General features: G+C 33.2%; 1 protein-coding gene across 8 annotated transcripts in view; it reads left to right on the forward strand.

Annotated features, from left to right (window-relative positions):
* Positions 1-17,390, forward strand: part of LOC128672841 (collagen alpha-1(XVIII) chain-like) — a 124,264-nt gene that overhangs the window by 95,322 nt on the left and 11,552 nt on the right. For 2 of the 8 annotated variants that reach the window (XM_053750291.2, XM_053750295.2), the window contains exons 5-17: positions 176-226; positions 7,025-7,109; positions 8,189-8,235; positions 10,762-10,869; positions 13,293-13,307; positions 13,575-13,730; positions 14,078-14,275; positions 14,586-14,615; positions 15,187-15,348; positions 15,999-16,116; positions 16,384-16,476; positions 17,019-17,062; positions 17,177-17,386. In XM_053750291.2, coding sequence (XP_053606266.1) covers positions 176-226; positions 7,025-7,109; positions 8,189-8,235; positions 10,762-10,869; positions 13,293-13,307; positions 13,575-13,730; positions 14,078-14,275; positions 14,586-14,615; positions 15,187-15,348; positions 15,999-16,116; positions 16,384-16,476; positions 17,019-17,062; positions 17,177-17,386 — 1,317 coding nt within the window. The remainder of the gene's footprint in view (positions 1-175; positions 227-7,024; positions 7,110-8,188; positions 8,236-10,761; positions 10,870-13,292; positions 13,308-13,574; positions 13,731-14,077; positions 14,276-14,585; positions 14,616-15,186; positions 15,349-15,998; positions 16,117-16,383; positions 16,477-17,018; positions 17,063-17,176; positions 17,387-17,390) is intronic. The other 6 variants (XM_053750293.2, XM_053750296.2, XM_053750294.2 and 3 more) reach the window with 5 other exon arrangements.

The raw sequence follows: 17,390 nt of genomic DNA on the forward strand, positions 1-17,390 counted from the left end.
TTTTCTGTGTAAATCTGTATATTCTGTGTTATCTGTACAATAATTTGTTTTTCTATTGTCATTTGATATGTGATTCAGTTTTTCAGAGTTCAATTAAGCAAAAAGTAGATGAAAAGAATAATTTTACAATATAAAAAAAATTGTTTATTGAAATAAAATTGTAACATTTTAACAGGATTTCGGTAGCGGCAACGAGTATGAAGAGATTGACATAGACAATTTTTTGGTGATTATTATAATTTTTTTTTATGTTTGTTTATCACCAATGCACTAACACTACTAATTCTGGCAATATAATATTGGGATATTGTAACAATAATTTACCAATCGGTTGGTTATTTTAAGATCACAATAAGCCATTAATATGTACCTATATAACAAAATATAGCATGAACAGACTTACAAGCATCTGTTTATCATAGATATACGAGTACATAAATATCCAAAAACCCAAAGTACGTTCTAAATAAAATCAAAACACCAGCAATTTTTTAATACGAGACGCTTAAAACAATCAAATATTTAGAAATTTTTGATTTGAATAGAAAATGAAACTTCGTATATATTTCTTCCTGTTAGTTCTATACATATACGTTTTATCATAGTACATAAACCAAGGAAGAGTGCAACACACCTTAGTAAACCATAGACTTATTCAAATTGTATGTAAAATCATGCAGTGAAGTTAGTTTGCGGATTTACCCGTAGTCCCGTACTATGCTTTTAGGCGACGAATAAAAATAAAAAGTCAAGTAAGAAAGAAAAAAATTGGTAACTATGGGATACGTATATCTATTGGCGGCCATGTTCATAGAAAAAAAAAAACGCTGGAATAATTGTTTGAATGCTGGCTTGTCACAAGTAAAAAAAATACAGGCACGTATTGAATGAAGGAAAGACAAACAAATAGCATGATTGAAGTCACAACTTTATGAAACATTATTATGAGCATTTATTTCGTTTCCATTTAATTTTTTTTTTAATCAGCCTAATTTTCATATCAGATTTGGATGTTAAAAGCAAGCAAAAACCATTCAAATTGATCGATCATACAGATTCACACTTTAAAATTTATTTTCTCTTTTCGCAATATTTTATCTAGAAATTATTATTTTCTATGTACATCTTAGCATATTGTAAAAATTACAATTAGACTAAACAAACGTTCTAGCTCAGACAGCAGTTCAGATCCAAAAGATGTGACTATTCTGCCAATGCAGGGTCAATGGTCTGTCTAATAAACACAAGCCATAAAATGCTTTAAAATGTCGTTAAAATGATAACTAAGAATGCGTCCAATTTAAGTGCGCTTTTGTGTTGGTTGTGACTAATACAGGACACCTACTATAAATATTATAAGTTAATCCTGTAAATCAATGCAATTATTTTGCAAAAAATACTCGCTGGGCTAAATAGTTTCGACTAGTCCCTTAGTAAGGAAAATTTTATACCTAAATCTATATGTATGTGTCGCTGCCATTTTATAGAATCCGCCATTTTATAGAATCCGCCATTTTGCAAAACGCCGAGCCAAACTGAAAAACGGTGCCGTGTATTATGTCCCGCTAAAAAATATATTAATTATGTTAATTAATTACTAACAAGTAAATTAATTATTGTTGTGAATATATTTCGCTGTACTTTTTGACGAAGCATGTTGTAGATACTCTTATGTAAAGTTTTGTCGAATAAAATAGGATAGAAAGAGCTAGGCCGCACCTTTTAATTATAAATAAAATTCATACCCTATCCATATCCTAGTAAGATAACCGATACAACCTAAAACCGATTCGGTTTAAAACACCTCGTTTCGATTCTCCGTTTCTCAAAATGGAAGTCTCATAGGAACAATGTTTGCATCGATGATTTCCATAGTCTGTACGTCGGTACGATAATGTACACACAGTCCCGGGTCCCGATATTGTAAACAAACTCGGTACTAGAGCGGCGCACTGCAATTACTTGGTATGGTCTCTGTCATGGAGAGAATGTCGCAAGAGAGAATGTAGAAGATACAACAATAAATATGATAATGAAAATAGGGATATCAAATAATAAAGAAAGTAATATCTTAATATTACATTTACAATACCATTCCCAGGTAGAGTAGATATCAAGCAGGCGAACGGTTGAACATTTTTTATTGCTGACCCCAGCCCAAACCAGAATGCGAAAATGAGTGAGAGATCGAGTCTTCTACAGTCAATGTTTCTTAACTAGTTACTCTCTATTTATGAAAATTAAATCGCAAAGAAATTTTCCCGGTAAATCTTCACTTAAGAACTTACTTATTTTTACATGCTAAGGAAGTAATAACTGTGACTACACTTGTCACATCCGCTGTAACTAAAACCATGCTGAAATATCCACACTGATTGTTCTGGCGTATTGACATCATGCTGTGGAGTCGAACAGTGTTTGCTATGATATCCACGTCGATCATTGAGATCGAAGGAGTCATGTTTGTAGAAATGTAACTTTTCTTCTTTCTGCTAATAATAAAATTCAAAAGTTTGGATGTTATCATGTGAGTGGGGATTTTCGTTATTTAATCACGCAAAAATAATCAAATAATTCGACAATATTTGATATAAGCAACTTTATGATTTTTCTACTGAATCGTAGCTAATAAAACGTTTGGTAACTTTCAGTTAATTATTGATACTTAATGAATAAACAAAGATAACGTAAAAACTAGTTACGTCTGTATGTACCTTACTTCTGTGGGGTCCCAAGTTTGGACTATTTATCTCAATTAAAGTCATTTTATTAAATATCTTTTGTTTCACAAAATGTATGTACTTTGGTGTATTCAGCGTTTTCAATATTTTCCTTTCTCAATTGGATACAATTCTCATTATTCAAATTTTAGAAAGTACATTACAGGTCGGAATAAATTTTCGTTTCTTTCTTGAAATTGAATTTAAAAAATGAGATTACCATAGGTTTTAGCACGAAAAAGGCAAAGGGTTAATTTGATCAGACCTTAGGTAATTGAGTTTGCAATTGGAACAAGATGTGGAGGTAAAGTCAAAATCAAATAAAGCTTATCAAAAATGCTCGTAGATTTGTCGGTCATGCAGGTCATGTCCTGCTAATATTATAAATGCGAAAGTTGTGAGGATATATGTATGTATGTTTGTTACTATTTCACGTGAAAGGTACTGGACAGATTGTTATGAAATTTGGTTATACACGGGTAGAATATCTCGATCTCAAATCCCGATCATCGATATCCCGAAATTCCCAGGGGACGCTGCTAGTCATTCATAAATTTTTATAAATTATGTTATTTTAATTTTAAAAATATACATAATTTATAAAATTTATTTTTTGTTGTAGGTATTTCCCAGTAGGTCTTTAAGTCCACATATTTGTATTGAAGCTAAATAAAAAAAAGCAATCCTTCCTATTATTCTTATTGAAACCCTAAAAATAGCAAATCATTGATGTGAAACTTTGTTAAAAATATACTCATATATATATTTTTTGAGTGAAATACTCGATTATTTTATTTGAAATCAGCGTCGAATAAAAGAGGAGCATTGATGAGCGTTCTCATAATAAAATCTGTCAATTTTTTCAGATATATTGTCAGTGCAATTCAAGCTTTTCTGTTGGTGTCCATACTTCAATGACATGGCAATTTTACGAAATTGCGAAACATTTATATTTGAAGCAAAAGAAAGTATTATTCGAATTCGTTTTTCGCATTTTCCGCTTGACGTCCCGATTATTGAAACGTTCACGCCCAGCGGAAGTTCACTGACCTTTGCATTACTGGAATCAACTGGATTACAGCTGAAGCGACTGTGACCGATTCTGCATGACCGATTTTTACGGCATAATCTGTGACAACCCGATCACTGCCATACTTTATCAATTAATATAACATATAAAATGATAAATTTTTTAAAACATTTACAATATGCTCAAATCTTCCAAAAGAAATTTACAGTGAAAGAAAATATATGATTTCGAATTTCTATACTAAGTTCGACAAGCCAGTTTGTATGGGAGGACAAAAAACTTACATGTTTACATGGACTGTATATGTAGCCGAAAATTTGTGTAATGAAAATAGATACCTTTTCTATAATTAACCACCTCAATGACGTAGAGCCGCCAGGCATCTAATGGCCATGGGTTTGATTCCTAGCGCTGGCAAATATTTCCACCTAGGTTTCGCAAATATTAGTTTGCGGTTTTGGTTTGTTGTTGATATGCTCTGTGATTGTGTCCATCGGACTGCGGTAGTGGAATGTTGCCTAATTTATTATTATCCCTTGTCTTATTTCACTTGAGGTCGGGTCTCCGCGTACACCTTCGGCAGAGAACAGTCTCAGCGTCTAACGGAGCAGAGTACTCTCGTCTTATATGCTCTCATTTAATAAATGAATCTAAATATGTGTAAAGTTGTAGGTACGTTTACTTCACCACATCATACAAAATCAAGACGTGGGTTCAGCATCGTAATCTAAGACGTCTTATAGTTACACTGGATCAGTAGAACCCTTTGTTAAGTAAACTCACGCCTCACATCAAAGGATTTAGGACCAATTACTCGTACATTCTCGGAACATTGTGAGCAAATATTGTTGTGCAAATGCTATGACAGTTTATATTATTAAACGTGTATAAACAAAAAGAGCTTTTGCAAGATATGGATAAATCAAATATGATTATTTTTTATTTTTGTCTCTCAACTCATTTAAATTTAATGACAATTAAAATAATCACCACAATGCTAAAATACATACATAATTATCTTATAATTGATTATGATAAAATTATTATATACCTTGTCTGATTCAGAACTCTCTCTTCTGTTAGGACGGTATCCAATCCTAACACTTTCATATACTTTTTTACGACGGCAGGCGACAATTGTGAAACAAAGTAAGGTGAAACGAGCCATATTCTCGAACAGACAACATTCCTTAGGTGCTCCTTTAAATTTTCAGAAAATTTCAGCCCATTTCCCACTTTTATAAAGGAGTTGAAAATAGTTACAAATTAAATTTTCATTATGAAATTGTTACTTTAAACCTGGTTGAAAGATTTCTTGACGTTGATGTTTGGTTTCCACGTTCACTTAGACCTAAAATTGGGCTACTTTATTTTAAATCAGACTGTCTTTTAAAAAATACAAAGTAACTGTTGTGTATCTTTAACACTACAGTGTTTTGAAAGACTAAAAAAGAATAGATTATAAGTAACTTTCTATAGAGGGACACGTGTAGTTTCAAAATGCAGAAATAATCTGGATTTTAGTCGGCATATCTGAAAATTATTACGTACTTATCTATGTTCAAAGCCCAAATAACTGCATAACACTGTTTAACTAAACAGAATGACAGCATGTTCTATTGAAACACTGATACGTTTAAACTGTCCCGTGTTGTCGTTTATTGCATACTTTGCTTGGACAATAGAGCTTATGCCCCACAGAGTTATAATATGATAGATACACCATCTTCACGTAATACTAGATAAATAAACATAAACTAAGATAAATTACTACCAGGCCCTAGATAGCTAAACTAGATAGCTAAACTGAATTATAGAACTAGGCGTGTCACAATTTTATACCTACTACCCCAATACATCCCATTGACACAGTCTCGGTGAATTGATTTCTGCACATTTGCTCAATATAACATAATTAAAATATTTTCGGCACGTCTTATTGAGTGTTCGATATTAAAGGATTAAAAAAAAATAAGCGAAGAACGAAAGACGTGTAGAGATACACGTCGAGTATCTCCGGCTCTAAATTCATATAAATCTAGGGCACTCTCATTATACATTTTACAACACTATTCACATTAATTGTCTAAGTGCGTCAAAGAAAACTCTTTCGCCCATAAGGTTTGTGGTATCTAGGCTGATATAAATCTATGGCTCAGCCCCTCTTCAACATTAGCGATCGTGGAGCGACGTTATCGCTCCGTTGAGCGCTGCATAAAACTGCAACAAAAGACTGCTTGTTCTGTGCCGGCGACACGGAATAAGCGATAGTGAATATTAAAATGCTGTTGTGGCTAAAATATGCAAGAAAATTACGTATTAAATAAATACGTAATTTTCTTGCATATTTTAGCCACGTATACGTTTAAATAAATACGTGTACGTTTACGTATTAAATAAATACGTAATTTTCTTGCATATTTTAGCCACACTTTATTTTTAAAATTATATTTAAAGTACTAAAACTAAAAAATATATTAACAACGCTTAAACTAAAAACTCTTGTCTTAATACTATAATCAATCAAGAAGAATCAAGAGGACGCACCTATCCGAAGTTTAAAACCAAATAGAAAGTTTAACCTTAAATGCGTAAAAGTAGGTTTTTGGTACATAAAATAGAAAAAAAAATCGTACATAGGTTTATAATATTGGCGAGCTTAATGAAATAAAACAAAGGCCAAAAAATATTTTTTTGTTATGTTTAGTCAGATATATTTTTTTAATTACTTTTAGTTTAGTGTATAACTTGTACAGGAAATGCAAATACAAAAAATCTGACATAAAAATAAAAAAGAATCGCACTACATAGTTGATTTGTTTAGTTAAAAATAAAAATCACCAAGATCACCTTGTGTTTGTCAAAGAAATTATTGTGCTTTATTTTATCTTATTATCTAAAAATCACTGTATTTTTTTAATATTGCGATACAGATATCAAAATATAATTAACTACTCAAAATAATGCATATAACCTAACTAACGCTTGACTAGACTAATTACTTATTTTAATCATTATTTTTAATTTGTTTTTATTAAACGCAATTTTTTTTATCACTCATGTCTGAAGATAACTTTGTCCTTAATTTTTTAGATAATTTAAGTTTCATTGTTGATTGTCTTCGCCACATTTATTAGTCCTAGGTTCGATTCCCAATTTGTTGAAGATGATCGAATCGATCGAAATATCAAGTTCAGAAGACATGGATTAATATAAGATTATCTTTGTGAGAAGTTTAAAATTATATTAATTTTTTAATTATAACCTCATCCAGGTCGATCAAGAAGATGGCGATACGGAGGGCTCAGGACGGTACGGAACCATTCCTCCTTTCCCGCCACCCCCTCCGGGAATCGACGGTACACAAACTTTTGCGTATATATTTTTTACTGTCACTAATATAATTAGGTCATTTATTCATAAAAAAATAAATTAAGACGAAAATGATTTTAAATAGATATTTTTATGATAGAGTTTTTTATACATGTCACACATACATACTTTTTACTAAATTTGAAACTAATAATGAGATGAAAATCTGAAGTTAGCGAACCCATGCCCAGGTCTATCCGGGGCAGTGCTCTATTGAGACCAAGCGAATTGGGCCATATTGTTTCATCTCAGTACATATTAATTACAAAAAAATATTTGTTTATGCATGCACATATGCACACACATTTTCGGGTAATGAAAATGTGTGCATGTTTTATCACAGGCCGTGGGAAGGCCATGTATGAAACATAAATAAATTTTAGAACTAGAATGTCTAGTCTGTTTGGAATTGGAACTCCACTCGATACGCCCTATAGATACCTACTGTTTATATACAGTCAACCATAAGTCAAGTATGGATATGTATATTATATGCTGAGGTAATAGTGGCGAATTTGTAATGAATTTGGACAGATTGATGTGTTGTCGACTATACTTATGCAATTATGCACTACATTTAATAAGTAAAAGAGAAAATTACCGCGCTATATTTAATGTAACAAATAGATAAATTAGGTAAAAAGATACTAATTGATTTGCATATTTAATATAGTTAGCTAAAAGCTAAAGCTGCTTATTACAGTCTTAATCAGTTTGTTATTGTATAGGTGGTTAGGTATTTATTCATTTATTATTATACATTTACTAAGATAGCAACAGATATCGTTAAGATAAGGTTGTGAATATCTGTATTTAAGTCCGATATCTGTGTTTTCAAGACTCAATAAATACGTTTGACATTTGCAATGCAAATATATTGCAATTCACCTTTAAAAATCAAAACTAAATTTAAAATAAGTTTTCATTTAAATCAAGATATTTCTTCTATTGTATTTAGAGAATGCTATGTAGGTACGAAATATATATATATACGTGTAAATATTTAAATATAAATACTCGTTTTTATTCTATTGTTTATAATTGACCTTATACTTTACAATTTCAGGTTACCCTCTGCGGCTTCGTGGTGAAAAAGGAGAACGTGGACCAAGGGCAAGATAGAGTTTAATTTTTATAACTCCTTTGAGCCATATAATCATTACTAATTCTGTAACAAAAAAAGAAAAATATTGAATCTTTACACTAAAACAAACCAACATATCTCAATGAAAAATGTTAAATTCCAAACACAAAAACAATGACGAAAACTGAAATGGGAGTTGAAATTAATGACTGTAGGTCATAGCCGCACTAAATACATATATTGCACGCATGGTATGGCTATTGGCTAAAAATATTGAAAGTACACAGGTAAAGTTTCACATAAATTGTGGTTGAATTTCTAAATTCTCGCGGACGTATGGATTTACACTCCCACCAACTACAGTTGAGCAGAATAGCAAGATAAAAAAATGACATTTTTTGGCAATGACTTCAAGCAATGGATGCGATAAATTATTTAATACAGCGATCAGATGTTTGTCATCAAATAGGTATCTTAACTTTTATTATATAGTTTTTTATCAAAGTAAATAAAACATTTAAAGAAAGCATATACCAGGGTATATGTTTGAATGAATGAAATGAATTTGAATTCGAACATGACTCAGGAGTCATGTTCAAATTCAAAATTATTTATTCAATTTAGGATAATATACATCCCTTATTTACGTCAAAAAATTACTATAATTAAAATTAGTAAACTAAGTCTACTGCCGACTTCCAAAGCGCACGTGAAGAAAAAGCGGCGCAACAAACTTCATCGCAGCCTTTCAGTCAGTCATAAGTTAGTTATATTCTATTTCATTTAATTTTTCATGATTGACGTATTCACATCTGCCTCACCACGGTTCACAAAATGCTAAAATGTCCAATTCCTTGCTACCACTCCACATAGAACATTTAATATATTATCACACATCTAAATTATTATTGCTATAAAGAGGTAAACGTTTGCGAGTTTGTATGTTTGAGGCGGCTAATCTCCGAAACTACCGAACCAAATTGAAAAATTATTTCACCATTAGAAAGGAACATTATCCAAAATTACTATAAGTTATATATTATCTCAAAATTATATTATCTCAAAAATCCCACGGAAGCGAAGCTCCGGGCAACATCTAGTATATTATATTGGCGTACGGTAAAACCTTGACAGATAGGCATTAACATTATTGATGTTTGACGTCGTGCAGAAAACCGGGAGGGTTGACGTTGCGTCCTGTAAGAGACGTCAAAAAACTCACGTCGGAATCTGCATTCTGTAAAACTCACGGTAATAAAATTAGGCACGAATCTTAAAAAAAATATGATTTAACATTCGAAAACATTCGAAAAGCTACATATGAACATTCGAGAAGATTAGAACATTCGAGAAAGAGACTTCAGCTCTATACGCTCCCTGTTTGGGATATGATATTGAACAAAAGTGCGATCGGAACGGAATAACTCGCAATTTTCACACAAAGGATGTTCCGCTTTGTTCCGCCAATTTATCGGAACGTCCCGCCCTGCGGGAATGGGTAATTATTGTGGGGCATCCTGACCTGTTGGGTGGGGCAAAACCATCGCTTTTTTCATCACAGTTTTTGGGTATTGTTACTGTATAGGATAAAAATATGAGTAGGTACACATACCTCTATAACATAAACACAAATGCTCGATTATTTACAGGAACACATTATGTAATTTGGTGAAGTTATATTTTGTTTGTGATCTACATAAATTAAGGACAGATAGGTTTGATTCTAGCATATTGTGAGATGTACCTACATACTAACAGCTAAAATATGTCGTAAATAAATTCTTTGTCACGAAAGACGTGCAGTACATATTTATATTTTTGTTCCTTTGCCTCAGTAATACCCATCTTATTTTGAAATATCAATACAAATAAATGTTTAAGAAATTTAACTATTCCGGAAACGGTTATAAATAGCATTTTGATAAATTGCCTATTTTTCGCAACGTGTCCATTCTGAAGAACACTCCACGCTGACTGTTTTCCGATATATATTATACTCACCCAAAACAATTGAATGTTTCACATGAAAACACTCCAACTAAATATAATTTACAACGCACTGTATACTTTTCAGCAATTACAAGTCTTGTCACTTGCACTATTCTATTTTAAACGCCTGTTGAGTATAATACGTGTAAATTAAACTTTTATTATCATAAATGTACATGCGTATATACTTATGTAACAATCCATATATAAGACGTTACCTTCTTCTTAGAAAATCCAGTCCTGGATTCAAATTTTGTAAGGATCAATACCTTAAATTGTAGTAAAATATCTTTTTTACTGATATTAAACTCAACTGTTATTAAATGTAAACTTCGTTTTCTTACAACTCCTAATATGTAAACATTTTTGCCAAGTCTTGTGATGATTTCACAGTATAATAAATTAAAATAGATATTTTTGTAAATTCATTTCGGGTTATTAATTTTTTAATGTATAGGTTCTAACTAATATTTGATTGTAACGAGTTGAATTTTAAGAAAAAACTGAGTGTATGTATATCCCATATAGCCCACGTAATTTATTTTTTGAACATGGAATGTTTTCAGGGCCCACCGGGAGAATCAATACGAGGGCCGCCGGGACCCCCAGGGCCCCCGGGTCAGCCTGGAACTCCAGGGACGACTTTAGCAGAGATTTCGGGATCTGGCGATGGCGTAAGTTATATTTTTCTTGTTATACTGGCACAAACTGGTTGTCAAAGTGGTCACAATCTACTAAGTATACCTAGTAGTAGTTCAGCGAATACAGTCAACAGCACATCAAGTTACCCCGCATGAACCTCTATGGCGCGGTAATAGCGACGAGTTTTCAATTAATTTGGGTAGGTTGACGTGCTGTTGACTGTACCAGTGCTGAGTCATTAATATGAATAGATTTCATTATTCATTATTAGATTTACACCCGCGGAAGAAACAATAAAGAATGTTTAGCCTTTTTGCGGTAGGGAGTAGTAAAAGTCATGTCAATTCAAAGTTTTTTTTCACTAAAATGGAAAACCCATGAAAATTGATTTGTGTCTTTTAGAATTAGAATCGAAATATTTTACTTCAAAAACTTGCCTATACTTGAGATTTTCGGCTACTTTGTGAAAAGATATCCTTTACAATATTAGACTTTTATAGTATTACTTTTTGAAGATATATCTTAGGAGGATCTATCCCATAAAAAGAAACTTTCCTTATATAAATTACGTTGGACGAGTCATGTAATCGACTCGTCGAAAAAATAAAATTGTATCCAAAAACTGAAATAGCATTTTATATCTGCATTATGTATATTAGTTTTATCTGTTGCATTTGTATATTCTTAAGCAATATTAATATTAAATATTACGAAGTTACCGACTGACACGATAATAATTCCACAATGGCATACACTAGTAAATATACATAAAATCCAGTATTCCTACGAAGCCTGGACCAGAGAACTCTCATTTAGCCTGCGGGCATCACCTGCCTGCTGTGAACAAACAAACAAACCTTGGATTATGGTACAAGTCATAAGAAACAAGAAACTATCATCAAGAACCTAATCAAATCAAATCATTATTCCTGCATGCATCCTTAATGAACAATATAGGTATTTTCATAGAATTAGAACCAATTAACTTAGTCCTAGCCAGTTAGTTCATTTAGCCACGAATTCAATCTCGCCAAATCAATCATCATATAATGCCATTTGACGACCTCCGTAACGTAGTGGTCACCACGCCCGTCCGCTATCTGAAGCTTGGGTTCGATTCCTAGCGCGCGAAAATATTTATCGGGCCCGTGAGCAGCGATACAAGCGCTCAGCGAGCCGTTGAATATTTTCCAATTACAAAACCGCACGTGTGGTGAAGTCAAGAGTGTGTTGAACTTTTGTTAGTATGTCTTCGGATAAATAAAAGTACCCATAGTCATACTGGCATGGCAAATTGTGTGTAATTACGGATCAGACGGATCATTTATACTAATATATCGCTTCCGCCTCTAACTTGGATTTTAGGCTCACTATCTCGGTGTGCATAGGACCGAGTGGTGCGTATTCCTCTCAACCCTAAACATGAATAGACCATTGAAAACCGTCCACAATGTGGTCACTTGAGACATTCTTCGTGCTGTTTTAAGTGCATATTTATTTTAGAATAAAAAGGTATTCCTTTTTTATTAATTCATGTCATTTTTACATCGATTGTGTTATGTTATTTAGATTTCTGTAAATGCTCACATTGCTCAAATGTATATTTTATTAGATTCATAATTATAAGCTGTAATATTTAATTATATAGGTACTAACAATACAAGTCAGCCCCAAAGTAAGTTCAAAACGTGTTATGGAATACAAACTAAATTAATTAATAATCAAAAAATAAATTAATTTAAAAAACACGACTGCGTTTCCTATAACTTACTTAGTTTCCAAATGTATGGTTAAACTTATGTACAAATTATGATAACCTCTTTATTTTGATACCCCATTCGATTGTATATATTTTTATATTACTGAAGAAGCAAGGAATCTAATGATACATATTTCACAACGTTATCTGATAAGTGAAATAAATAAACTCACATATACATACAAAAATGAAGCCTGCGAACATAACACTCCTCTTTTGGTCAGTCGCGTAATTACCAACCATATCCCGCCGTATTACAAAGTTCGCACATAGGTTGCAATCCAAACATTCATATATTCTAACCAAATCTTGGTTGAGTTAGACCGTCGACATTGGGCCCTGAATGTAAGCTGTAACAAAGTTTATTAAGCGCTTGGCGAGCGGCCAGCTTCCGATGTGACGATATCGATTCATTTGATTTGCTCTCGAGCTTTTCACTCAGATCCACCGGAATTGTGTTAACTCGATTGTTCTACATCGGAATCTGTATGATTCGAATTTGTCGCGTCTGTGTGGCTATGAATGTTTCTTTTTTTTATGTAAAAAAATACTGGCCTCTAATAAACTTAAAACAGTTAATGCAGCGAAGAAAATTTAGCGAATGTATTTTGTTAATTTTTCAACATAATGTGGCTAAGTATATTAATTTAATGCAATTTTTGTTATATTTTATTTACGCATACTTTTTGGATACAGAAAAACACAGTTAAGGTAAGCGAAAGCGTGTATTTATTCAAGTACCAAAAACTCAGTTTTATTCAGAATAAAATTAAGCTTGATCTACGTAAAAAATATGTGAAAAACAATAGTCTTTCTGAAATGATAAGGATTAATTAACACTGTTTATAAAAGTTTCGTTTGGTATTTCTTCTCAGGCATTCCGAAATGAGATCCGAATGGAATTTAGTTTATAATTAGTTACTATACTTATTATGAATTTGTAAACTTAAGTTGAAAATGAAATCTATCATGTTACAGCAAATTTTCGGCGAGAACTACTCCTCATACGGGCAATGTGGGTGCAACTCGAGCACGTTGCTGTCGCTCCTGCAGACCGCGCCAGAGCTGCAGGGCCCCCCGGGTCCCCCGGGACTGGCGGGGGCCGACGGTCGGACCGGGGCCCCTGGCATCACTGTAAGTGTTTCATAGGAGGCCATCAGCGAAAAAGTATAAGCTTAAGATATCAAGCTAATAAATTTGTTTATTCAATAATTACAAATCAATTTTTAGTAGGTATGTATAAAAATAATATACATTGTGGCTCATCCCTTGTTGCGTTCGGGGCTGTGACTACGTCGCGATAATGTAATGGCTGAACGTGACAAATACCCTCTGTAATTTTGAAGATTCGAGTGTAATTTTACAACCGACCTAACGTCAACCTTCGTTGGGAACGCTACATGGGTTTATACTCTACATTACATTACCATTAATAAGTAATCGATATACATTCTACATAGGTACAATTAATATTTTCACAGGGTCAAGTGGGACCACCAGGAGAACGTGGCCACGTAGGTCCTCGAGGTGAAAAGGGGGAACGTGGAGACTTGGGTCCCCGCGGGCCGGAGGGGCCAATGGGGCCCAAAGGTGAAGCAGGGATAGATGGAAGACCTGGTATTCCAGGCCCACCTGGACCACCCGGACCGCCTGGTGCTTCGGAGTATCAACATTTCGATGTAAGAAAGGAAATTTATCACATTTGGCACATCTTAATTAACGTTGTTGTTATTAACATAGAAGTTGTAGCTTTTGCAAAGAACATAAATAAATACGAGCTTAATTGAGTTATATATTAAATATGTAAGCAGTAAATGTATAGAGATATAAATCTGGCTTTGGTTTACAACTATTGCATTTAAAATTGTGTGTATTATTGCTAGTATAATTATGCTTGAACTACCACATCATATTGCAGACAAAGTAATATTTATCCAACTCATTCTTGTAATTCTATTATTTTCATGCCATCCGTTTTTGTTTATTTAGTCGAATTGGAAACCTAGACAAATATACAAGGTAAGTACATAGTATATCAAAATTTTATTACATTCTTAATTTGAGTAAACATGAGGCGTAACATGGTAATGGAAAATTTGAGTTACAAGTACCAAAGATTTTGATCTAATCGACGACCAATTTTGTAAGCACTACTAATTTCGAAATATAATCTTGACGATTGTTTCATTCAATATACTATGCTACTGCACTAGCTTTCTAGGACAACCAATAAGAAGATCTAGTCCTCAAGCGCCAATTAGGCAAAAAGAAACTAAAACCCTCCTATGCATAGAACACAGTCTACCTAACTTTACAAATGCAATAAAAAATTGATTTTGTTTTAAAATTTGTTTAACTTTTAAAACGAAATTTAATTTGGCACTCATTATACAAATACTGTTTGAATTATATAGTCGAGGGTCGCCGTACAATTTATCATGTTTTGTACATAACTAACATTCGTAAAAATCTAAAAAAATGTTTTAAAACGTTTGAGTCCAAGAAATCAATAAGAGGAAATGACTGGATACTGGATAATTTCAACAAGAATCTGTAAGGAAATTAAATAAAAATGATGTTATTTCTATAGGATCATTTGGGCTATGGAGAACATTTGGGCCGTCCTGGCGCGCCGGGTCCCAAAGGTGATGTGGGCCAACTAGGACCCATCGGACCACAGGGCGAAAGGGGATTTCCGGGTCAAAAAGGAGACCGAGGACAGTCGGGCGCTACGGGCTCGAAAGGAGAACGTGTATGTTTTTAGTTATTAGACATTTATAATACATATTATAATCATATTTAAACAAGTTTTAGCTATGTTTTATTTGTTTCAGTCTAAATTTAAATCAATGATGTGCACCTATTATTTTTTTGCTAATTAGTTAATGTCATTGCCCAGTGAGGTCCTATTCACTATAATATGATATAACATTTAAATAAAAGACCGAGCACATAGGTACAGCAACTACTCATATTTGCCTTATACATTAACCTCATTCAACATCAACGCAGCCCCTTACGCCAAATGTAATAATCATTTCATTTAATAATTGAAACCCTTTCAATAAGTTTTTATAAAACTGTAACATTTTTTTTAAAAGATATAGGGAACTCATCCATTAATGATGACTTTCCGATTAAATTATAGATAAACAATCAGATAAGTATTTGACTTTCACATTTAGATATGCTAAACACAATACGTAATAATTATATTGGGCAAGGGTGAAAAAGATAAATATCTTATCATTTGTTACTTCGTACAAACAGATAAAACTAAATATATCCCACGTGCTTGGAAAATTTAGTTTAGTCAAGCTAGCTAAGTTACTTAATTCTACTTCAACTATATCTTCATTGTCTTTTCACTGCTACCTATAAAAATATTATCAATTTACCCAGGGTCATCCAGGGCCTCAAGGAGATCGTGGATTAAAAGGTGAACCGGGCAGTCCAGGCCTCGATGGTCGGCCAGGCATACCAGGCGCTAATGGGCGACCAGCAGAAAAGGGAGAGAAAGGTGCGACATTTTTTGTTTCATGAATTATTTACGGTGTCAAGTATTTTTTTAAATAATTTTGCAAACTTTATGTTAAATCGATAGTTTATTGATATTTCAAAATCTTAAAAAACGAAAAGGTTTTTCCTTTTTTCGTTGATTACAATCACTGAATTCAATACTTAAACTAAAAAGAGTGCCTAAACAGTTTTACAGTTATGAATTTCCAGTAAGTATATTAGATAGGTACGTTTCATTTCTGCTATAACTACATATGTTTAATTTTAGGTGAACGTGGCTTGCCGGGTCCTCCTGGCCCCCCAATTTTAGCATCCGACGACCCTGAATTCGCCTCCGGATATGGGTCGGGCATTGGAGCAGGTAGTACAATTCTTACTATTCTGACTACATAATCTATTATATGCGAATATGAGTTTGTTTGTTACGACTTTAGCCATTTATCTTCTCAACCAATTTTCTTGCAATTATAATTAGGAGTTACCATTACTAATGTCTCTGTTCCCATGGAAAATTTACGTATCATATGGAAAATTACCGTACGTTTAGTAATAGGAAATATCGAAATCCTTTTAGCCCTCGAGCCGACAGACAATTTATTATAATATTACATACAGCAAAAGACAATAAAGAATGTTATAATGGTCGACATTTGAACTCCCGAAATAAAACCTACAAAAAACAAATGTAGATAATATGTGTCAAGTGCGTGCGTGAGCCATTTTTGTTTGTCATGCATCATTATTACGATAATAGGTAGGTAGGTTACACATAAACAAAGTACGACAATTTTAATTCCAAGGTTTTTCTATAATTATATTAACCATGGCTAAACTTATGTATATATTTTAAAAATATGAAAATGTTTCAGCTATTTTAAATATATGATAATTTTGTGTGTTTAGGTCGTCTCGGTGAATTTAATGCTAAAGGAGAACCTGGTGAAAAGGTAAATTATAGAGTTGAGTAGGTATCTTTAGTACTACAAATTAGTAGTAAGCCTAGTGAATTTGAATTAGTCTGCAAAATATTATCGATACAGAAGAAAAATCTACATTTTTAGGGTGAAAAAGGCAGTCGAGGTATCGACGGCATACCAGGAGTTCCCGGAAAAGATGGGAAGTCAGGGGAAAGGGGGGACATTGGACCATCGGGCATGCCGGGCATGTCGGGTCCGCCCGGGCCTCCAGGCTTAAAGGGGGAACGGGGTGAAAGGGGACCACCAGGACCAATCAGCATTAGTGGTACAGGAACAGATGTAATAACAATCAAGGTAA

This window comes from Plodia interpunctella, chromosome 10 (assembly GCF_027563975.2).
Source record: "Plodia interpunctella isolate USDA-ARS_2022_Savannah chromosome 10, ilPloInte3.2, whole genome shotgun sequence".
NCBI lineage: Eukaryota > Metazoa > Arthropoda > Insecta > Lepidoptera > Pyralidae > Plodia > Plodia interpunctella.